Genomic DNA, 25,014 nt, shown 5'->3' with positions numbered 1-25,014 from the left:
TAACAAGGAAAAAACATGTTTTGTTTTGTTTTGTTTTCTTTTTTAATACAAACAACACTGCCCCCTACTTTTTATTTGCCAAATCCATCCCTTAAGATACTACTCTATTTACTAGGCTGTGCATTAAGTTAAGAACTTTCCAGGCTTTCTGATTTCTACTTCCAGTTCATATCAAGGTTGAATCTTGGTTATAATGAAGCAAAATGAGAGGTTGGAAATTAAGGTCACAATTAGCTGCCATAAACAAAGAAATCATAATTTTACCATGAAAAAGAGTTACAGGGAGACTTTCAAAAGCATTTGGGATCTGGAGGTTCTCTAAATTTTCCATATCTTCCAATGTATTTCACTTTCAGTAGTTGAGATTCTACTTTCATAAATTTTACAAGACCTACCCAGTTTGTGAATCAGGTCATGTTAATTACTATAAATTAAATATTCGTGCCCCTCTACCCCCACAAATTTATATATTGAAGTTCTGATACTCAGTGTGATGGCATTTGGAGGTGGCAACTTTGGAAGCAATTAGGTCATAAGAGTGGAATAACTATGAGTGGGATTAGTTCCGTTAAAAGAAAAGATATGAGAGAGATGATCATTTCTCTCTCATGTGAGGATACAGTAAAAAGGCCAGGAAGTGAGCCTTCATTATTTGCAGGATCTGCTGGCACCTTGACCATGGACTGCCAGTCTTTAGAACTGTGACAAATAAGTTCCTGTTGCTTAAGGCATCTGGAATGTGGTATTTTATTTTGAAGTGCTGAACTAAACATTAATTTTATGATTAAAAAATTAGACCTTGGATTTTTTTTTTCAAAACTATAAGCTTTATGACCATGAGTGATGAAAGTTTCATTAACACAGAACTATGAGAGGATGAGATGGCTGGATGGCATCACCGACTCGATGGAGTGAGTGGCTGAACTGAACTGAACTGAACTGATGAGGTATGGAAACACGGTTGTATTCTGTCAAGAATCTTATGGTTCCAAATGATACAAATAAACCTTATCACAAATTAATGCAAGAAGAAAAGTGAAAGTGTGAGTCACTCAGTTGTGTTCAACTCTCTGCGACCTCGTGTACTATAGCCCACCAGTCTCCTTTGTTCATGGAATTCTCCAGGTAGGAATACTGGGGTGGATAGCCATTCTCCAGAGGATCTTCCCAATCTAGGGATCGAACTCAGGTTTCCTGCATTACCATCAGAGCCAAAAAGGAAAAGATTTATTAATTTATGCAACCAAAAATTGCAAGTATACAATTGGATTTTGCCTTTGCCTTTGCCTTTGTGGATCACAACAAACTGGAAAATTCTTCAAGAGAAGAATACCAAACCACCTTACCTGCTTCTTGAGAAATCTGTTTGCTGCTCAGAAGCAACAGTTAGAACCAGACATTGAACAACAGACGAGTTCCAAATAGGGAAAGGAGTATGTCAAGGCTGTATATTGTCACCCTGCTTATTTAACTTGTATCCATAGTACATCATACAAAATTCCAGGCTGTATGAAACACAAGCTGGAATCAAGATTTCTGGGAGAAATATCAATAAACTGAGATACGAAGATGACACCACACTTATGGCAGAAAACTAAGAAGAACTAAAGAGCCTCTCAATGAAAGCGAAAGAGGAGAGTGAAAAAGCTAGCTTAAAACCCAACATTCAAAACTAAGATCATGGCATCCTGCCCCATCATTTCATGGCAAATAAATGGGGAAACAATGCAAACAGTGAGAGACTTTATTGTCTTGGCTCCAAAATCACTGCAGATGGTGACTACAGCCATGATTAAAAGATGCTTGCTCCTTGGAAGAAAAGCTATTACCAACCTAGACAGCATACTAAAAAGCAGGTCATTACTTTGCTGATCTGTCTAGTCAAAGTTATGGTTTTTCCAGTAGTCATATATGTATGTGAGAGTTGAACTATAAAGAAAGCCAAGTGCCTAAGAATTGATGCTTTTGAACTGTGATGTTGGAGGAGAGTTTTGAGAGTCCCTTGGACTGCAAGGAGATCCAACCAGTCCATCCTAAAGGAAATCAGTCTTGAATGTTCTTTGGAAGAACTGATGCTGAAGCTGAAACTCCAATACTTTGGCCCCCTGATGTGAAGAACTGACTCGTTGAAAAAGACTCTGATGCTGGGAAAGATTGAAGGCAGGAAGAGAAGGGGATGACAGAAGATGAGATGGTTGGACGGCATCACCAACTCGATGGACTTCAGTTTGAGCAAGTTCCAGGAACTGATGAAGGACAATGAAGTGTGGTGTGCTGTAGTCCATGGGGTCGTGAAGGGTCGGACACAACTGAGTGACTGAACTTAACTGAATAGAACAGTTGTATTTAGGAACTTGAATGTGGTCATTAACACTTTTGTTCAACCTCTGCTATCATTCTTCCATAGACTAACTTACTTTGCAGTAGTGGGTGACTTATACCCCAGGGGTTTATTATCATCAAGATCCTAATCCTAGAGGAAGTGACTATATTGCAGTTTCAGAGTGTCCATGCATCAGTAGAGGAAAGTTAGTTGGCTCTAGCTGGTTCAAAAACCTCCCCCATTGGAGATAAGGGATTGTCATATAATCCTTGGCTTGGAACACAGTTATTTCTTCATCCAAAAGCCATTAAAATATTCTGGCTACATTTTCAGATATACGAAATTGCAATTGTAGAAGCTCAAAATTAAATTATATATTTTATTTGATATTTCATTATTTTTTAAAAAATGTCTTCTTTGAGAAATAAATGTCAATATCTTCCCATTTGCAAGCTTTGCTCTTATAATTTCAGTAAGGCAGAACTTTTTCTGGTTCTCCATTTGTTAAATAATTTGATCAAAGATTTTCAACTGCTTGTTGAAAATGTAACCAAAAATTTTATATCTCACTCCTTGTTTCCTAAGGTTGCTGTAAATAAAACACACAAACTGAGTAGCTTAAAACAACAGAAACTTATTTTCTCAAAATCTGGAGCCTAGAAGACTGAAATCAATGTATTGATAGAACCACGCTCCCTCTGAAGGCTCTAGAGAGCCTTTCTTGCCTCTTTGGAGCTTCTGTTTGTTGCCAAGAATCCCTAACCTTCCATAATTTGTGCTGTATCTTGCAATTGCATCACTCCAATATCTGCTTATCTTCATATGGCTCTCTCTCCTCTGTGTATCTCTGTCAAAATGTCCCTTTTCTTATAAGAACCACAGTCATTGGATTTAAGTCCACTCTAATCCAGTATGGGTCTCCGCTGGTGGCTCTGTGATAAAGAATCTGTCTACTAATGCAGCAGATACAAGTTCAATCCCTAAGTCGAGAAGATTCCCTGGAGAAGGAAATGGCCACCCACTCCAATATTCTTGCCTGGGAAATCCCATGGACAGGGGAGGCTGGCAGTACAGTGCATGGGGTTGCAAAAGAGTTGGACATCACTTAGCAACTAAGCAACAACAACAACTAATCCAGTATGATCTTATCTTAAATTGATTACATCCAAACACTCTCTTTCCTAATAAGCTCATATTCTCAGATATCAGGGCTTAGCATTTGAACATAACTTTTGAGGGGAAAGATTTCCACCCACTATAGTCACTGATACAGAAGATACAATATTTTTCATAATATAGTTAGATCAGTTTTCATAGACTCTCAAAGACTCAGGTGTATCTTCAGTCCAATTCAGTTCAGTTCAGTTCAGTTGCTGAGTCGTGTCCGACTCTTTGCAACCCCATGAATCACAGCACACCAGGCCTCCCTGTCCATCACCAACTCCCGGAGTTCACTCAAACTCATGTCCATTGAGTCAGTGATGCCATCCAGCCATCTCACTCTCTGTCGTCCCCTTCTTCTCCTGCCCCCAATCCCTCCCAGCATCAGGGTCTTTTCCAATGAGTCAACTCTTCACATGAGGTGGCCAAAGTACTGGAGTTTCAGCTTCAGCATCAGTCCTTCCAAAGAACACCCAGGACTGATCTCCTTTAGGATGGACTGGTTGGATCTCCTTGCAGTCCAAGGGACTCTCAAGAGTCTTCTCCAACACCACAGTTCAAAAGCATCAATTCGTCGGCACTCAGCTTTCTTCACAGTCCAACTGTCACATCCAATTAGTAATAATTAAAAAGAAAATATATTCTTGTCATGTTAAAATACTTATTAAATTCAATTATCAACTTTGTTACAATATTTTATAGTGCATGCATTTTGTGTTTTTATAATGCATGCTAATTTGCCTCAGTGGTGTCTGACTCCTTACCACCTTATGGAATGTAGCCTGCCAGACACCTCTATCCATGGGCTTCTCTAGGTAAGAATACTGGAGTGGATTGCCATGCCCTCCCCCAGGGGATCTTCCTGACCCAGGGATCAAACCCAGATTTCCTGCATTGCAGGCAGATTCTTTACCACTGAGCCACCAGGATGCCACCTGTGTATATAATAAATATGTATAAATGTTTTTATATTTGGCCACCTGATGTAAATAAACAACTGACAATTGTAAACAATTGGAAAGACCCTGATATTGGGAAAGCTTGAAGACAGAAAGAATAGAGGGCAACAGAGGATGAGCTGATTGGAAGGCATCACCAATTCAATGAACATGAAACTGGGAAAACTTCAGGAGATGGTGAGGGACAGGGAGGTCTGGTGTGCTGCAGTCCATGAGGTCACTAAGAGTCAGACATAACTTGGTGACTGAAACACACACACACAAATGTCTATAGCTTCAACTTCTATTTAGATTGCTGGTTTAGTGAAATTTGTTTGGAATCAATTATGGATTATGCATTTACATGCACTCTATGTAAATGGGCTTCCCTGGTGGTTCAGATGGTAAAACGTCTCTCTGCAATGCAGGAGACCCGGGTTTGATCCCTGGGTTGCGAAGGTCCCCTGGAGAAGGAAATGGCAGCCCACTTCAGTATTCTTGCCTGGAAAATCCCATGGACAGCAGAGCCTGGTAGGCTACTGTCCATGGGGTTGCAAAGAGTGGACACGACTGAGCGACTTCACTTTCACTTTCACTTTATGTAAATGGAGGTAAGGAAAGATGAAGGCAATGCAAGAACAACTTCACCACAAATTGAAGGATAATCTCAGATATGCTTCATCAGCATAGAAGATTTTTCCAGAAAGGCTGTGCATGCTGTGGGTCAATCTCAGCTACTCTGGGCTTACTGTATGCATGTCTTCAGAATTACTGACACTTGGTCAACACTATGACATTTAATAATCAAAAGTACATTATAGTCTATAACCATATGCCTGTGAATTGCTACTGGCAGGAATAGATCAGTCCATTAACCTTGTTTAGTAATAATTGCTAATGGTTTGCACAACATTTCAGTGGAATCTAGGAATGAGGGAATAAATTGTGGTTTGGCTTTCAATGGTGAAAACTAGTCATGTAACTAGATATACCTGCATGATTAGTGTAATAGAGGAGATCCTCACAACAAATATTTTTGAACTTCCTGATATTGAGGTGCTTTGCATTCCCTCTATTATGGTTTAAGACATGTCTTTTTGACTGCAGAGTTCCAGAGAAAAGCAAGGAGAGATAAGAAAGCCTTCTTCAGTTATCAATGCAAAGAAATAGAGGAAAACAATAGAATGGGAAAGAATAGCAAGCTCTTCAAGAAAATTAGAGATACCAAGGGAACATTTCATGCAAAGATGAGCACAATAAAGGACAGAAATGGTATGGACCTAACAGAAGCAGAAGATATTAAGAAGAGGTGGCAAGAATACACAGAAGAGCTGTACAAAAAAGATCTTCATGACCCAGATAATCACGATGGTGTGATCACTCACTTAGAGCCAGACATCCTGGAATGTGAAGTCAAGTGGGCCTTAGGAAGCATCACTGCGAACAAAGCTAGTGGAGGTGATGGGATTTCAGTTGAGCTATTTCAAATCCTGAAAGATGATGCTGTGAAAGTGCGGCACTCAATATGCCAGCAAATCTGGAAAACCCAGCAGTGGCCACAGGACTGGAAAAGGTCAGTTTTCATTCCCATACCAAAGAAAGGCAATGCCAAAGAATGCTCAAACTACCGCACAATTGCACTCATCTCACACACTGATGAGTACAAAGTAATGCTCAAAATTCTCCCAGCTAGGCTTCAACAGTACATGGACCATGAACTTCCAGATGTTTAAGCTCGTTTTAGAAAAGGCAGAGGAATCAGAGATCAAGTTGCCAACATCTGCTGGATCATTGAAAAAGCAAGAGAGTTCCAGAAAAACATCTATTTGTGTTTTATTGACTACATCAAAGCCTTAGATTGTGTGGATCACAGCAAACTGTGGAAAATTCTGAAAGAGATGGGAATACCAGACCACCTGGCCTGCCTCTTGAGAAATCTGTATACAGGTCAAGAAGTAACAGTTAGAACTGGACATGGAAAACAGACTGGTTCCAAATCAAGAAAGCAGTATGTCAAAGCTGTATATTGTCACCCTGCTTGTTTAACTTATATACAGAATACATCATGCAAAATGCTGGGCTAGATGAAACACAAACTGGAATCAAGATTGCCAGAAGCAATATCAATAACCTCAGCTATGCAGATGACACCACCAACCTTATGGCAGAAACTGAAGAAGATCTAAAGAGCCTCATGATGAAAGTGAAAGAGAAAAGTGAAAAAGCTGGCTTAAAACTCAACATTCAAAAAATGAAGATCATGGCATCCAGTTCCATCACTTCATGAAAAATAAATGGGGAAACAATGCAAACTGTGATAGATTTTATTTTGGGGGGCTCCAAAATCACTGCAGATGGTGACTGTAGCCATGAAATTAAAAGATGCTTGCTCCTTGGAAGAAAAGCTACGACCAACCTAGACAGCATATTAAAAAGCAGAGACATTACTTTACAACAAAGGTCCATCTAGTCAAAGCTATAGTTTTTCAAGTAGTCATGTACTGATGTGAGAGATGGACTATAAAGAAAGTTGAGTGATGAAGAACTGATGCTTTTGAACTGTGGTATTGGAGAAGACTCTTGAGAGTCCCTTGGACTCCAAGGAGATCCAACCTTCCAGTCCTAAAGGAAATTAGTCCTGAATATACATTGGAAGGACTGATGCTGAAGCTGAAATTCCATTATTTGACCTCCTGATGTGAAGAATTGACTCATTGGAAAAGACCCTGATACTGGGAAAGATTGAAGGCAGGAGGAGAAGGGGACAACAGAGGATGAGATGGTTGGATGGCATCACAACGCGATAGACATGAGTTTGAGTAGGCTCTGGGAGTTGGTGACGTACAAGGAAGCCTGGAGTGCTGAAGTCCATGGGGTTTCAGACTTGATTGAGTGACTGAACTTATTCACTTGTTCTCTACCAAGCAGTAGCGAAAGATGATGCTGCACTCAAAGTGCTGCACTCAATATGCCAGCAAATTTAGAAAACTCAGCAGTGGCAATAGGCCTGCAAAAGGTAAGTCTTCATCCCAATTCCAAAGAAGGGCAATGCCAAAGAATTTTCAAACTACCACACAATTACACTCATTTCATATGCTAGAAAAGTAATGCTCAAAATTCTCCAAGCTAAACTTCAACACTACATGAACTGAGAACTCCCAGATAGTCAAGCTGTATTTAGAAAAGGCATCAGATCAGATCAGTCGCTCAGTCGTGTCCGACTCTTTGCGACCCCATGAATCGCAGCATGCCAGGCCTCCCTGTCCATCACCAACTCCCGGAGTTCACTGAGACTCATGTCCATCGAGTCAGTGATGCCATCCAGCCATCTCATCCTCTGTCGTCCCCTTCTTCTCCTGCCCCCAATCCCTCCCAGCATGAGAGTCTTGTCCAATGAGTCAACTCTTCGCATGAGGTGGCCAAAGTACTGGAGTTTCAGCTTCACCATCATTCCTTCCAAAGAAATCCCAGGGCTGATCTCCTTCAGAATGGACTGGTTGGATCTCCTTGCAGTCCAAGGGACTCTCAAGAGTCTTCTCCAACACCACAGTTCAAAAGCATCAATTCTTCGGTGCTCAGCCTTCTTCACAGTCCAACTCTCACATCCATACGTGACCACAGGAAAAACCATAGCCTTGAGTAGATGAACCTTTGTTGGCAAAGTAATGTCTCTGCTTTTTAATATGCTATCTAGGTTGGTCATAACTTTCCTTCCAAGGAGTAAGCATCTTTTAATTTCATGGCTGCAGGTCAGGAAGCAACAGTTAGAACTGGACATGGAACAACAGACTGGTTCCAAATAGGAAAAGGAGTACTTCAAGGCTGTATATTGTCACCCTGTTTATTTAACTTATATGCAGAGTACATCATGAGAAACGCTGGACTGGAAGAAACACAAGCTGGAATCAAGATTGCAGGAAAAATATCAATAACCCCAGATATGCAGATGACACCACCCTTATGGCAGAAAGTGAAGAGGAACTAAAAAGCCTCTTGATGAAGGTGAAAGTGGAGAGTGAAAAAGTTGGCTTAAAGGTCAACATTCAGAAAATGAAGATCATGGCATCCGGTCCCATCACTTCATAGGAAATAGATAGGGAAACAGTGGAAACAGAAAAGGCATAGGAACCAGAGATCAAATTGTCAACCTCCACTGGATCACAAAAGAAGCAAGAAAATTCCAGAAAAACATCTCCTTCAGCTTCATTGACTACGCTAAAGCCTTTGACTGTGTGGATCACTACAAACTATGGAAAATTCTTCAAGAGATGGGAATACCAGACCAGCTAACCTCCCTCCTGAGAAATCTGCATGCAGGTTAAAAAGCAACAGTTAGAACCAGACACGGAACATCAGACTGGTTCCAAATTGGGAAAGAGTATGTCAAGGCTGTATATCATCACCCTGCTTATTTAACTTACATGCAGAGCCCATCATGCAAAATGCCAGAATGGATGAAGCACAAGCTGGATAAGATTGTCGGGAGAAATATCAATAACCTCAGATATGCAGATGACACTACCCTTATGGCAGAAAGGGAAGAAGAACTAAAGAGCCTCTTGATGAAAGTTAAAGAGGAGAGTGAAAACCTGGCTGAAAACTCAACATTCAAAAACTAAGATCATGGCTTCTGGTCCCATCACTTTATTGCATACAGATGGAGAAACAATGCAAACAGTGACAGACTCTATTTTCTTGGGCTCCAAAATCACTGCCAATGGTGACTACAGCCATGTAATTAAAGATGTTTGTTCCTTGGAAGAAAAGCTATGACCAACTTAGCATATTAGAAAGCAGAGACATTACTTTGCCAACAAAAGTCTGTATAGACAAAGCTATAGTTTTTCCAGTAATCATATATGAATGTGAGAGTTGGACCACAAAGAACACTGAGTGCTGAAGAATTGATGCTTTTGAACTGTCATGCCGGGAGCCATCTCCCGGCATATTGCATATTGAGTGCAGCACTTTCCACAGCATCATCTTTCAGGATCTGGAATAGCTCAACTGGAAGTCTATCACTGCCAGGAGCCAGCATGAGGAACTCCGCCCGTGGCAAAGGTCATGAGGAAGGAGCCTCGGCATACGCAAAGGTGGGATCGAGCCTCAGGAGTCCCCCTGGAAATTCTCGAGCATCTACCCCCAAAACCAGAGTCTGCCTACTTTCTGCTTTGTGCTTTCACCTACACCTCTGAATTTACGGGGGGCTGTCCCCCACTACCTCTCTCTGAAAAAAGAGTTAGCTTACAGCTCCAGTTAATAATTCCTGGGTGTGACAGTATTTCAACCTACAAACTCCTTTGGAAATCCTCTAGCATGCCTGAATAGGCTTTTCCGGCCACATGTGATTGCTCAGAGCCTCCCAACTGTGAGAGGCAGGAGATGTTCTAAACTGTCTAAACACAGATTCCCTTGAGTAGTTAAAAGATTGATTAGAAATTGTATTGGTGAAGGGTTTTTCACTTATTGGGCCAATGTTTGCTGCTAAGTCTCCATACCCCTTACCTACTGTGTCCTTGGCAGTGTATTGATTGATATAATGGGTGTATAGAAATGTAAGTAGTAGCCTCAATGTTTGTAATGTTAATTATTTTCTTGATTGAGCCCACCTCACCTTTGCCCTATAGGAATGCAACTTTATCCAATGCTTTTTGGAGGCTGGTGCCTGACTTTAGAATAATCACCTTTAGAGAAAAAGAAGTTTCTTAAAATATTAACAGGCCTCCTGGCCAGAAGATGATGTAAATCACCTAAACTTTTGCATATGATAAGTTTGCAGGAAGAAAGCCTGGCTTACTGCATGACTCTACCCCTTCCCCCATTATCCTCTATGCATAACTTAAGGTATAAAAACTACTTTGGAAAATAAAGTGCGGGCCTTGTTCACCAAAACTTGGTCTCCCCATGTCGTTCTTTCTTTCACCTTCTGGCTGAATTTTTCCTCTGAGGTGGGGAAGCTCGTCAAGCCTGCTAATTTTGCCTGGGCTTCTAAGATCTGACCGGGGAGGCCTTAGTGTCTCCTCTCCTTCAGGAGAACGGGAGGACGCCTGCGGCCTTCGTAGGTGACATAAATTCCCTGCTTTGGAATTTTATTCAGCCTCTTTTCTTCACTGAATTTTCCTACTGAGCTATCCTTATTTCAGCCTCTTTTCTCCACTGAATTTCCTCACTGAGCTATCCTCATTCTATTACGCTTTATATCTTTGATGAATATTTAAATAAATAGGTCGCCGAAGCCATCTCTCCTTTGAATACCCTGAATCAGCCCGGGCTGGACCCCAACACTGTGGTGTTGGAGAAGATTCCTGAGAGTCCCTTGGACTGCAAGGAGTCCATCCAACCAGTCCATCCTAAACTAAATCAGTCCTGAATATTCAATGGAAGAACTGATGCTGAAACTGAAGTTTCAGTACTTTGGCCACCTAATGAGAAGAGCCAACTCAATAGAAAAGACCCTGATGCTGGGAAAAATTGAAGCCAGGAAGAGAAGTGGATGACAGAGGATGAGATGATTGGATGGCATCACTGACTGAATGGACATGAGTCTGATCAAGCCCCAGGAGATGGTGAAGGACAGGGCTGCCTGGAATGCTGCAGTCCATGGGGTCTCAAAGAATCGGACTCAACTGAGTGACTAAACAACAACAACCAAGCAGTAGAAGAATAAGTAAAATTTGTCCCTGAGATCTCAGTACCTCTTTCTATGCATATCCTTCTCCTGTTATTGTACTTTGTCTTCTGCTTGTAATAAAGCTGTCCTGTTAGTAAAACCTGTTTGGGTCCTCTGCATTCTTTTAGCTATCAAAAATGGAAGGTGATTATTGTGCAATGTCCACCTCTGAGTGATACACAGAAAATAAAAGAAGGGAGAAATTATCTGCAAGTTCTCTTTCATCTCCTGCTTCTCATTTAAAAGATTCTACCTCAGTGGGGGCTCCATGTTTTACAGTAGCAAAAACCAATTATTCCATAGCTTCTTAGGAAACCATGTTTTATACTCTCGTATGTAATTACATTCAAGCTCAAAAGCAAAGAAGTGATTCTGCGTTTGTGAAGGCCCAACCATAGAAAAGAGGAAGAAAGTAGGCCACATATTGTGCTTCCCCCATAGCTCAGTTGATAAAGAATCTACCTGCAATGCAGGAGGCCTGGGTTTGATCCCTGGGTAGGGGAGATCCCCTGGAAAAGGAAATGGTAACCCACTCTAATATTCTTGCTGTAAAATTCCATGGACGGAGGAGCCTGGCAGGCTACAGCCATGGGGTTGCAAGAGTCGGACATGGATTAGCGACTAAACCACTGCCACCACGCCATGTACTGAGTGCTCCCCAGGTGGCACTAGTGGTAAAGAACCCACCTGCCAGTGCAGAAAACATTAAGAGACACTGGCTCTATCCCTAGGTTGGGAAGTAGGGAAGATCCCCTAGAGAGGGAAATGGCAACCCACTCCAGAATTCTTGCCTGGAAAATCCCATGAATGAAAACTGGCGGGCTATAGTAACTGGGGTCACAAGAGTTAGACATGATTTAGCAACTAAACATCACCACATTAAAATAAACTACCATAAAATATTCATATTCCAGGCTAAGGGGAATAATAGCACTAGTATCTGAGAGAACTTTCTCACATTCCCTGTCAAGTTCTTCCTTCTCTCAGATAACCAGTAGTCTAGTTTACCTCATCAGATATTAACTACTCATCGATTCTAAATGATTCCAATTATGGGGGGCAGTGCATTGCATTATATTTTGTGTCCATTGACTATCACTCAATATTATTTATAAAAAATTCATCCATGTTGTTTTCTGTGACAGTAACTCATTCATGTTAATTATATCTCATCACATTGTATACCACAATTTATTTATACAAAATACTATTCATTCACACTTGTTGATTTTAATTTGGAGCATCAACAATAATGTGACTGAGAAGCTTGGGTAAATGTTTTAGAGCATGTGTGTGTGTGTGTGTGCTTGCTGTGTGCAAGGTCGCTTCCGACTCTTTACAACCCAATGGACCATAGCCCTCTGGGCTTCTCTGTCCATTCTTGCTTTCTCCAGACAAGAATATTGGATTGGGTAGCCATTCCCTTCTCCAGGAGGTCTTACAACCCAGGGATCTAACCCGGGTCTCCTGTATTATAAGTGAATTTTTTACTACTATAAAAATTTCTGTAAATATTAACATTTTTTTAGCATTAATTTTCATTTCCTTGTGTTTGCAGGCATTTTGTATTACATTTGTATTACATGAACCGTGAACTTCCAGATGTTAAAGCTGGTTTTAGAAAAGGCAGAGGAACCAGAGATCAAATTGCCAACATTCGCTGGATCATTGAGAAAGCAAGAAAGTTCCAGAAAAACATCTATTTCTGCTTTATTGACTATGCCAAAGCCTTTGACTGTGTGGATCACAATAAACTGTGGAAAATTCTGAAACAGAGGAGAATACCAGACCACCTGACTTGCTTCTTGAGAAAACTGTATGCAGGTCAAGAAGCAACAGTTAGAACTGGACATGGAACAATAGACTGGTTCCAAATAGGAAAAGGAGTACATCAAGGCTGTATATTGTCACTCTGCTTATTTAACTTATATGCGGAGTACATCATGAGAAATGCTGGGCTGGAAGAAGTGCAGGCTGGAATCAAGATTGCAAGGAGAAATATCAATAACTTCAGATATACAGATGACACCACCCTTATGGCAGAAAGTGAAGAAGAACTCAAGAGCCTCTTGATGAAAGTGAAAGAGGAGAGTGAAAAAGTTGGCTTAAAGCTCAACATTCAGAAAACTAAGATCATGGCATCTGGTCCTATCACTCCATGGCAAATAGATGGGGAAACAGTGGAAACAGTGTCAGACTTTATTTTGGGGGGCTCCAAAATCACTGCAGATGGTGATTGCAGCCATGAAATTAAAAGATGCTTACTCCTTGGAAGGAAAGTTATGATCAACCTAGAAAACATATTAAAAAGCAGAGACATTGCTTTGTCAACAAAGGTCCATCTAGTCAAGGCTATGGTTTTTCCAGTAGTCATGTGTGGATGTGAGAGTTGGACTGTGAAGAAAGCTGAACACCAAAGAATTGATGCTTTTGAACTGTGGTGTTGGAGAAGACTCTTGAGAGTCCCTTGGACTGCAAGGAGGTCCAACTAGTCCATCCTAAAGGAGACCAGTCCTGGTTGTTCATTGGAAGGACTGATGTTGAAGCTGAAACTCCAGTACATTGGCCACCTGATGTGAAGAGCTGACTCATTGGAAAAGACCCTGATGCTGGGAAAGGTTGAGGGCAGAAGGAGAAGGGGATGAAAGAGGATGAGATGGTTGGATGGCATCACCAACTCAATGGACATGAGTCTGGGTAAAATCCAGGGGTTGGTGAGGGACAGGAAGGCCTGGCATGCTGCGGTTCATGGGGTTGCAAAGAGTCAGACACGACTGAGCAACTGAACTGAACTGAACTGAACTGTATTACAATTATTTTCATTTCAGTCATTCTGATGGTTGTGTCATATTATTAGGTAACTTTAATTTGCATTTTTCTGAAGATTGAAGATGTAGAGTACTTTTCATATTTTTATTGACAATTAGGATAACTTCTTTTGTGAAGTCCCCATTCAGGTCTATTGCCTACACTATCAGCTGCCTTTGTAACTGAAATATGCTTAATACATTTTGAGCAAAAATTTATACTTGGTCATGCCAGGTTTGGGACATTAATTAGATACTCAGTGTGGAGGTCAAGAATGCAGTTGAGTGCATGAGTTTAGAGTTCAGGGAACAAGTAAGTTTGGAGACATACAAGTGGAAGCTCTGAGGCTGAGAATGGAACTGAACAACATCAACCAAATTAAGGCTAAAATCTAGGGTACTCCAACCCTTAAAGTTTTGGAAAAGGAGAAAATGCCAGAAAAGAGACTTCAAAGAAGTGCCTAGTGAATTAAGAGAAAAACCAAGCCTTATCAGGTTTAGGATATCAAATGAAATGAAGTGTAATATATCAAAATGAAGAAATAGTCAACTCTACCTTATAGCACTCACTGAGATTTTGGGTAAAACAAACAGATTAGTAAAATAAAAGTTGTTGGTGATCTTCAAGAAAGCAGTTCCCATAGGGATAAAATTGGGATTGGAGCAGGTTAAAGAGAGAATAACATGAAATAATGGACACTGCCATTTGGATACTCCTTTTATGATAGTTGTTATATAATAACCTAAAGAATCTGAGAAAGACTCTGATGTTGGTAAAGATTGAGGGCAGGAGCAGAAGGGCACAACAGATGATGAGATAGTTGGATACCATCACCGACTCAATCTACATGAGTTTCAGCAAACTCCAGGAGAGAGTGAAGGACAGGGAAGCCTGGCATGCTGCAGTCCATGGGGTCACAAAGAGTTGGACATGACTTAGTGACTGAAAAACAACAACTCTCAAAGATGGAATTTTTCTTTAAAGATAAGAAATATTGTGCCTAAGTACGGCTTCACTTAATCCTGAAGTGAGGAAAACATGAAGGATGCAGGAAAGATGAAATTAGACAAGTCATTGTGTGAACTGAAGGGAACTGAATCATGTATAAAAACGTAGGATTTGAAAGACAGATAATTCATGGCAATGAAATAATTACTCCACAGACAGAGACAATGGATATCAGAGCTTTGCATAAGTTCTAGTCTCTTGGCATTAATGGCTAAAATCACACAACTCAGCCCCTTCTGATTGTAACACTAGCCCTTGCTGTGCTGGTGTCAGTGAAGTCAGAAATGAGATTCAACCAGGAACACCTATCATGCACCATATAGTGCACTTTTCACATTAAAACTTCAATAAAACACCTTAAATTGACTGTTTATAAATGTAGAAATGGAATCTCTTAGAGACTAACTTACACAGCACCACTTAGCTACCACACTGTAGAGCTGTGATTCAGATATCACATTTGAGGGTTGTTTTTTTTTTTGTCTAGGATGACTATAAAATTTAACATCTGATGTTGGGTATTTTCTAAAGTGAAAGGAACAAGAATAATTGTTTAATTTAGGTAACAGGTATAAACCAAGACTTTCTAAGGACATATGCAGCATAGGCTCACCCTATCTTTTCCCTCTACTTTTTGATATCCTTTGGTATTCAATTCAAAGAATTCTATTCAATTTTAATTTTCCCCAGCTCTTTTTAACATCAAAGATAAATTTAAGTTAACAATAAAGAGACCAATTTCATTTAAAAAAATATAATAAAGACAAGAAAACTTAAATATGCCTAAGGATTAATTTATTGAAATGACTGGTTAGGAAATTGATTCTTCAAGAAATAATAATCACAATTCCAGAAATTATTTTTATACATATTTTGATATGTTCATGATATTTCCAAGTTAAAACTGAACTTTTATGCTAATGTTGAATTAAAATTTTGAAAATATATAGTTTATGACTCAAATTCAAATTAAGATGAAAAAGCATAAAATAAATAAAGGAATAAAGTTTCATTTTTTGTTCCATGTATACTCATTTAAAAATTATCTTAGTAACATGATGCAAGGATTGAAAAGTTGCCATATTTCCAGTCACAGTCAATTCTGTGGAATAGAGAACAAACATAGATTTAGCTATATGTTATAACTCTTCATCTCACCCCATTTGCAATTTTGGTGTGACTTTTTCATAAAAGAAATCTTATTACAAAAACACCATGCTATGCCTTCTCTTAAAGTTTATAAAAATTCCTCTAGGACCAAACATCGGCTTACTTGGAATCATTTTATTAAAATGTCTGCTGAATCATGATCACAAAAGGATGTGTATTGTTAAGAATATCAAAACTATATTCTATCCCCCTTTTAAGTCCCATATCTGGACTGTGAGATTGTTGTTTGACTCATGAATTAAAAGACAATATATATATTTTAAGTGAGATAAAACGATTGAAGCTCATAATGACTAGATTAGAAATGTGAATGCAGTTGATCTTTAAAATAAGCTCTAACAGGTTTACATAAAAATATAAGAAATTATTTTCAGTTTTTTTCTATAAATGATGACAATCAATAATAAGGATATAGGCTATTGAAAGAAAACCAATCAAATCTGTCAACACCATATATATACAGTTTTGCATTATTTGAAATATAACAGATACATAATTTCAGGTCAGTAAATAACAGTCAATCATTGAAAATAAATTTATAATTAATCTTTAAGCTGGTACACTGATGGAAATTGCTACTATTGGGGCTTATCCAGGAAAATGAAATGTAAAAGATATTAACTATAAAAATGATCAGTCTGCCTCCAATATCCTAAAGCTTACCAAAAGTGAGGAGGGGGCATTCACTTTGAAATCCTCTTAGACCTTAAAAATAAAAAAAAAAATAAAATAAAATAAGTGAATGATTTATACAATTCTTGCCTTTTGGCAAGAAAATTTTCCCTGAGTATTGAGATAAGCATCTCAGTATTTTGCCCTCATATGCTCATATATCAAAAACAAGATGTGAAATGAGTCATGTGGTGAAATAATTGTGCATAAGGAGAACTTCAAAATTGTAGAAAATAGCAAACCTTCTTAGGTTTGTTATTCTTAGCCAAATGAGATTATCAAATTCAATTCTGGCTTTATTGTACCTTAATCGCCTTCATCTAAGTTCTCAACAGACCAATTAAATCATAGTGCATTATATTATTTCTTCCCAATAAGTTTCTTCTACATAGAAAGAACAATTACATCAGAATCTCCATGGGTAAGCCTAGACATTGAGATCTGGTGGTGGAGGGGAGGTGAAGGTTCTCCAGCTTATTCTATTTATAACTAATGCTGACAATCATTAATCTCAGCTATGCTTATTTTGGAACCATTCATTATTCATTTTTTTTTGTAGGGCTTTTAATTACTAGAATATCATACAAACATCAGAAGTTAAACAGCACAGTTAGTAAATTTAGACTTACAATAATAGGGAAGGGTCCCCGGACAGGACCAAGTACAGGCTCCTGGTACAGCAGAAAGGCCTGAATGGGCATATCTCTCTGGGGATAGGGCACTGCTTTCTGGGGAACAGGCAGAACTTTGGACTGAGAAAGGGACAGCACGGACTGAGGGGGAAACATGACAGTTGGAGGCAGAGGCTGGGGAGGCTGGTGCATCCAAGACTGGAGCAGAGGCAGAGGAAGGTGCAGATTTTCAACATCAGTGAGAGTCAGGCTCTGGCTTTCAGTAAAGGGCTCAACTGGATATTTAGGGAAGGGCATTTCTTTGTGCTTAGGAGCCATAGCCTCCTTCACTTTGGAGACTCCCATTATTTCAGGCTGAAGGAAAGGCGGCACCACCACAGGGGTTTGAGTAAGAGGCGGGATGTTTTGTGGGAGGCTCTTAGGGATGGGCCCAGGGAAGGGATAGACTAGAGACTGTGTCTGGGCAAAGGGGTGGATTTTATCCTGGAGTTCATCCTGGAAAGAAGGAAAACAAATCTTTGAGTCCATAATCCAGTTATAATTGTTATTCATGATGAATTATCCTCCTCTTTTTAAAACATAATTCAGTGAAGAGAGAGAAAGAAAATCTTCCACTTGGTTTGGTTAAGAAATTGTTTGGGGTCATATGAAGACTAATGAGTAAAATGCTCACTGAAGGATTTCTCATTAACCCACTTCCTTCACAGGTGAAATCAGAGAGTCAAGTGAAATCAGGGTTTGGAGATTTCAACACTTATTCCACCTCTTCCTGAGTTGCCTGCAGAGTGGTAGCTACATACTTTGGATAATAGTCCAAACTGATTTCATATAACAAAGAAAGATCTATTTTAAAAAGACTTTAAAAGTTACTCTGAGGTTTATTTTTGTTTGTTTTAATGAAAACTAAGTCTTAATATGTGTTTTTTTAATTCAAGGAGTTCCTTAACAATGGCCAACTTCTAGCACTACTTTTCTTGGTAGAAGGTGGTAATCTTGAGTCTTCAAAGGCATCAAGTTGTAAATTCATTTTGATTTAGAAAATATTTGGCCTAAGTGCCAAACAATCAAACTTCAATTCTAAAACAGGAAAGCTTTAATATCACAATTAGATAAATATGTTACCACAAGAGTAATATAATGAAAGAATTTTATGTTGTCCGCAAATCATTGTTTTTAAGCAAGTTCTGCTATTTAATAACTATGTGGTATGGTCACACATTTGCATACTCAATTGTCCTGTACTTCACTTCTCTCATCTGGGCAATGGAAATACTTTTTAGAACTCTACACATCCGTAAATGTGAGTATAAAAGCTATCAAATATAATATAAAACCACTGAATATTCACTGTGTGCCAGTTCATCAACTCTGGGTAATTATGAATATTCTCAATTTACAGGTGAAGAAAATGACGTACAGAGAAACGTGGAGCCAAGGTTATACAGCTGATAAATGATCAGATGAGGCTTAGTGCCACACTGTCACCCTACCGTCTTTCATCAGCATATCCATCATTAGAATAAGGGGATCACAGTCCCTAGTCTGGAAATGTTCCTACTAATATGCAGTTATTAAAACCAGGTATACCATTAGTAAAATGAATATATCAATAGTTATTCTTAGCTATTTATTCTATACTCTGAAATTTGATTATGTGTTTTAAAATGTGTTTATATTTTTTAAATATTTTCATTTTGTCAAAGTTTTTATTTCTTGCACTGACATTTATATTACCATTCTTAGACTGAACATAATTATTATAAACCTTTTTATGTGTTATGTTTCATAATACTTCTCAAAATATAGTGAACAAATTACCTCCATTTGCTGCTGTTCCTCACTCTGAAACTTCTCAATTTTCTGGTTAAAAAAAAAAAAAAAAATACATAAAGAAATGCTGTTTATAAGAATCAAACATGAAATTTAAAAAAAATGTACATTTAAACATGAAGATTTTACCTTATTGATGTGTGTAATAGATTCCTTTGGAAAAATAAAAATAAAATCAGGTTTAGCTTTAAAGAAAAATTCTTATTTGTCAACATAAATGAGAAAATGAAGAAATTTAATAGGTTAATATGGACAGCTCATTTGATAATATCGTTATTTTATGGCTGAAAGTTTATGTTCCACTATTCCGAATAAGGCTGTTGTATAAAAAGAAAGATGATGCAATCAAGAAAAACAGGATTAGAGAGCATAGTACCCAAAGAGGCATTTAACAGATGCTAATTGGGCTTCCCAGGTGGCGCTAGTGGTAAAGAACCTGCCTGCCAATGCAGGAGACGTACGAGATGCAGGTCAATTCCTAGGCCCTGGAGGAGATGACAACCCACTCCTGTATTCTTGCCTGGAGAATCCCATAGACAGAGGAACCTGGAAGGTTACAGTCCATAGGGTCATACAGAGTTGGAAAGGGCTGAAGCAACTTTGCATGCATACATGTCTCTCAATCACCCTGTTCTCTCCTTAGGACAACAAATGATCTCTAATATTTTCATCTGGTTCTAAAAGAATAATAGTCATTGAAAATATATAATAATAACCATTAATGAACATGTTAATCATTCTTAGTTCCCTGGTTATGTTTAGGCTTCTAATGAATTATAAGAAATACATACCCTCCTATAAGGATCTTTGGAGATGGCAATGGCAACCCACTCCAGTACTCTTGCCTGGAAAATCCCATGGATGGAGGAGCCTGGTAGGCTGGAGTCCATGGGGTCACTAGGAGTCGGACACGACTGAGCGACTTCACTTTCACTTTTCACTTTCATACATTGGAAAAGGAAATGGCAACCCACTCCAGTATTCTTGCCTGGAGAATCCCAGGAATGGGGGAGCCTGGCGGGCTGCCGTCTATGAGGTCGCACAGAGTCGGACACGACTGAAGCGACTTAGCAGCAGCAGCAGCATAAGGATCTTATGACCTTTGTGAAGAGACAAAGTATATTGATGCACTATTTAACCAACAGCTGATGACAGAGCCAAAAAGAGTGGCGTAGGGTTATTATCTACCTCACTCCACCAGGCAGATTTAGGACTACACTCTTTCTCACTGCCTCTTGTTTACTAGATTGCTTGTATAATAATAAAATATGTCCATTTGCTTGTCTGCCCACACTTTACAAAGAGCATCCCTCTTTCCAGTTTGTACTGCAGTTCCTAGTCAAAGTCTGAAACAGAAAGTGCTCAATAAATGCCAAAGCATGGAAGGAGGTTAACATAGAGAGTTCAAGACAGAAAAGAGGACTGTACAGTTCATTAAGGAAAAAAAGCAGGGCACAGTGACACAATTTCAAATAACAAACCCATTTAGAAATTACTAGAATATTAAACCTTCTACACATTTATTCCTTTAAAATATATAGAGTGGAAATTGACAAAAGTTACCGGTCAGTACATAGCCACATTGGCTTAAAGAACACTGGAGTGGGTAGCCTATCCCTTCTCCTGCAGATCTTCAGGAATCAAACCAGGGTCTCCTGCATTGCAGGTAGATTCTTTACCAACTGAGCTATTAGAGAAACCTTAACCCCCCTGCTGCTGCTGCTACTGCTAAGTCGCTTCAGTCGTGTCCAACTCTGTGTGACCCCATAGACGGCAGCCCACCAGGCTCCCCAGTCCCTGGGATTCTCCAGGCAAGAAAACTGGAGTGGGTTGCCATTTCCTTCTCCAATGCGTGAAAAGGAAGTCGCTCAGTCCTGTCCGACTCTTAGCGACCCCGTGGACTGCAGCCTACCAGGCTCCTCCGTCCATGGGATTTTCTAGGCAAGAATACTGGAGTGGGTTGCCATTAATGTAACACAAAAAGATAATACAGTATTTTATTGCTATAAATTTGGGAAATTGCCTCTGAATGAACACTATCTTACCTCACTGCTTGAAAGGCTTTCCACAATCTATAAAGGAAAAATAAAAATTGACAATTAGCTGAGTCTTCTGCCAGATCATCAGAGACTGTTACTATTTTACAGTTAAATTAATTTTTTTCTTTGTATAAAAATATCTTACCTCACCGGGTACATTGAGTTCTTCCAGCTAAAGAGAAAAAAAAAACACTTTAGTTCCCACAGTCAACTCATTATTAAATATTTTTCCTACCTAATTTTTACTTGCTTTATTCAGAGCTATCTATTTCACAAATCTGAAAAATAAAAATGTTATATGTCTTTTGAGAGTCTTTTAAATTTAGTAACTTTCATTGGTATATTTTTGTTTTACCTTAATGAAGAGTTTTTATGGGTAACAGAAAAGGAGTTATTTTAATTTTTACTGAACACTTTTTATTATAATTATGAACATATTTATTATTGTTGTCTGATATGCCATCCTCTGGAGTATCATCCTATGTTGAATAAGCACAGGTAAACCTAGCACTCTACAGTAAGAGATACAAATATTTCATCACTGGAATAAGATATATTTATCTAGATTGTATATGCATGCAATTGTATTTGTGCAATATTACTCATTTTTTGTTCTTATCTGTGTTCCTTCTTGTTGATCTGTTGCTTATTGGTTTATTTTCTTTTTTCTTTAGGGATTGATGGTACAGATGGTACAATACTATAGAAAGCACTAGACCCAGAGTTGTGGTCCCATAGGATACTATTGAGATAGTGGATGAACGTAAATGACTTTCTTAGCATTAAAAAAAAAATCTGAGATTGCGCATTATTTATACATTTACAATGTTGGTAATGTGATTTTCTACACATAGGCAGACAGTACTAGTCTTATTTATTTCAACATTTTTTCTGTATTTACCTCTCTTGCAAGGGCCAGAGCCACCAGGCAGGCAAGGATGAGGACCTTCATGGCTCTCAATTTCTGTGAATGGGAAGATGAGGAAACAGTGTATTACTTGTCAATCTATTTTCTTATTTAAGTAGAATTACTTCCCTTTAAAAGAAACCAAAGATAGTGTATAATACAAATGTCCAAGACTCCATGCTTCCAGGGGAGCGCAGGTTTGATCCCTCGTCAGGGAACCAAGATCCTGCAAACCTCATGGCAAAAACAAAAAGCCCTGTATTTTAGAAAAATATTAATAGACATTTTATCATATAGCCAAGGTTAAAATTTACTATTACTCATTAATCTTACATTTCAAGTTAATGTTTCACTGCCAGCCATTCAGATGTTTTCAGCTAACAGCCTATATCTTATTCCACTCTTTTTCATCTTATTCACAGTACTTATGAGTGTTTTTTGGAAAGACAGAAGTTACAGATATTTACAGAAAAATTAAGTGATTGATTCACTTATTAAAAAATATTTATTTATTAATTTTTATTGCCAGATATTGCTTAGATTCTGGGATTAGAGCAGTGAACAAAATATTAAGGTTTCAGTTCTATTGGAGACTCAGTTTTATTGAGGGGCATCTGATCAAACAATGTATATGAAGAAGAAGGTCATACTTATTTTTATCTTTTCTCTACTAAACTAAGTGATTTTCATGAATGTCTTATTCATATCTTTTATTTCCAGTAAGACTTCTGTTTCATTTTAGCATTTCTTCTATTTGTTCCATTGATCCAGATGTTTTCTTGGATTGACTAGATTGTTTCTTCTTTACTCAGTGTTCATCCCCACATGCCTAATGTTATCTCTCCTTTGTCCCACATAATTTTAGAGATCGTACACTATGCTTATTTTCTCTACAGAGAACTGTGTACTTATCTCTTGGTGATTTACCAGGGTGTGAGGTTCTCTTGCCCAGTCCCCACTTTAGACTACTTCTCCTTGTAGCATAAAATAAAATACATATTGTTTTTGACAAAAATGTATTAAATGGTTTGTTTTGTTGCATTTTTATAAGTTCTTGAAAAAAAATGTTCTTGCCATCAACATCTCTTAACACACATCTTCAATCCCAGATTTGCAAACTAAATTAAGAAATTTTTTCTATATTTTTCTCATGGATGCTAATTCTTAGTTTGTTTTACTTTATCCAAGATGTCTATAAACTTCTAAATAAATTTTTATTGTCAAGACTTCAAAAAAGAGTATAATACTCAGAGTTCATTACATGTAGGGAGGATATTATTATATTTTGTTTATTTTATAATTAGCATTTTATATGCCAATTTTTAAGCCATTTCATTACTGACTACTATACTTTGAGCTATAATTTCTGTCAGATCACATTTTTCATTGTTTTTTGTTTCCTGGTACTCCCTATCCAACCTATAATTTTTTTTACAAAATAAAATACTTTCTCTTTAATTTACTTCTGTATTTCATGTATTTATTTTAATATTTTTGAAATATTGTAAGATAAATGATAAACTTGAAATTTGGATGTTCTGAGCAATTTTGATAAATATACTCTTCTTTTATAAACACCTTTCAAATAGCAGATGTATCCTAACAACCCTCTTTATCTTTTTTTTTAATTTTATTTTATTTTTAAACTTTACAATATTGTATTGGTTTTGCCAAATATTGAAATGAATCCGCCACAGGTATACACGTGTTCCCCATCCTGAACCCTCCTCCCTCCTCCCTCCCCATACCATCCCTCTGGGTCGTCCCAGTGCACCAGCCCCAAGCATCCAGTATCGTGCATCGAACGTGGACTGGCGACTCATTTCATACATGATATTATACATGTTTCAATGTCATTCTCCCAAATCATCCCACCCTCTCCCTCTGCTAGCTCTATAAACTTTTTGTTGGTAGAGCTTCTTCAGTAATAATTATTCAAATCCCCATAGTATAAATTAAATGTGCTTGCCTTTATGGCTGAGATAGGTTTAATCAAATTGAAAATATTTAATTCAAGAAAAGATCTTTTAATACAGCCTGTTAACTAGTCTCGTGGTAAAGAAAATAGCAACCACTGTTACTACATCTTATTATATTCCTAAAACATTTGCAGTCACTATAATTTTTATCAAATCTTTATAGTTGCTTCTATTTTTTAACAAATTTGCTGAAAATAGTGTAAACCTTATCTTAAACACCCTTATTTTTAAGATCTATTTTAAGCAATTATGTTCTTTCTACATTTTAACCTAGTCTGAAATAAAGATGAGTAGCAGATACACTGAAATTATATATGAGATTCTTACCTTTTTTCCAAAGTAGAGGACAAGAAGTGAAGGAGGAGCTGAATGGATAATGATCTGATTTTGTGGCTGTTTATATATAGTATTTAATGGCATGCTAATTTTGTGGTTTGAAATAAAACCAATAGTGAATTTGAATTCCTAGAAATCTGCATGATTAGAAAATGAATTCTTCCTATTTTTCTGTCCCCAGAAATTCTGGGGAGCATTTTAAAGGGAATAATTCACAATCTGATAAAGGAAATTAAATTGTCCAGTAGCTACAGACCTTGGCTGGGATATGCGGAAGTTTTGGCCGAGTCCCCAAATTATTGTAACCACAATGAGGTCTCTTTAGTATTCGGTGGGTCTTTGAGATCTTAGGGTAAATTCTAATACACACCAGAAATACACAGGCCACACAAAGAACACAATCTCATGCTAACCTGAATAGTTGTTAGTGTTTATGCTATAATGGAGAAAGAAACAAGCTAACAAGCACATGATGATAGCTTAGACCTGAAGAGCAAAGACAGTATAGACTAAAAGGAAAGAATAGCCTCCTGAATATGGA

The 25,014-nt window shown here is 38.2% G+C and overlaps 1 protein-coding gene across 3 annotated transcripts; it reads right to left on the bottom strand.

The window, feature by feature from the left end:
- Window positions 1–15,686: 15,686 nt before the first annotated feature.
- On the bottom strand, window positions 15,687–24,598 carry CSN2 (casein beta). 3 transcript variants are annotated; one of them, XM_006071124.3, is made up of 9 exons: window positions 24,465–24,593; window positions 22,153–22,215; window positions 21,397–21,423; window positions 21,258–21,284; window positions 19,342–19,365; window positions 19,201–19,242; window positions 17,380–17,877; window positions 16,742–16,783; window positions 15,687–16,010 (listed from the first exon to the last, which is right to left on the bottom strand). In XM_006071124.3, exons 1-8 carry the CDS (start codon window positions 24,555–24,557, stop codon window positions 16,778–16,780), a joined length of 780 nt encoding a protein of 259 aa, XP_006071186.1. In that variant the 5' UTR covers window positions 24,558–24,593; the 3' UTR covers window positions 15,687–16,010; window positions 16,742–16,777.
- Window positions 24,599–25,014: the final 416 nt, after the last annotated feature.

The sequence above is a fragment of the Bubalus bubalis genome, chromosome 7 (assembly GCF_019923935.1).
Source record: "Bubalus bubalis isolate 160015118507 breed Murrah chromosome 7, NDDB_SH_1, whole genome shotgun sequence".
Lineage (NCBI taxonomy): Eukaryota > Metazoa > Chordata > Mammalia > Artiodactyla > Bovidae > Bubalus > Bubalus bubalis.
The sequence above is the reverse complement of the archived record's forward strand: the minus strand, read 5'-3'. Positions and strand labels throughout refer to the sequence as shown.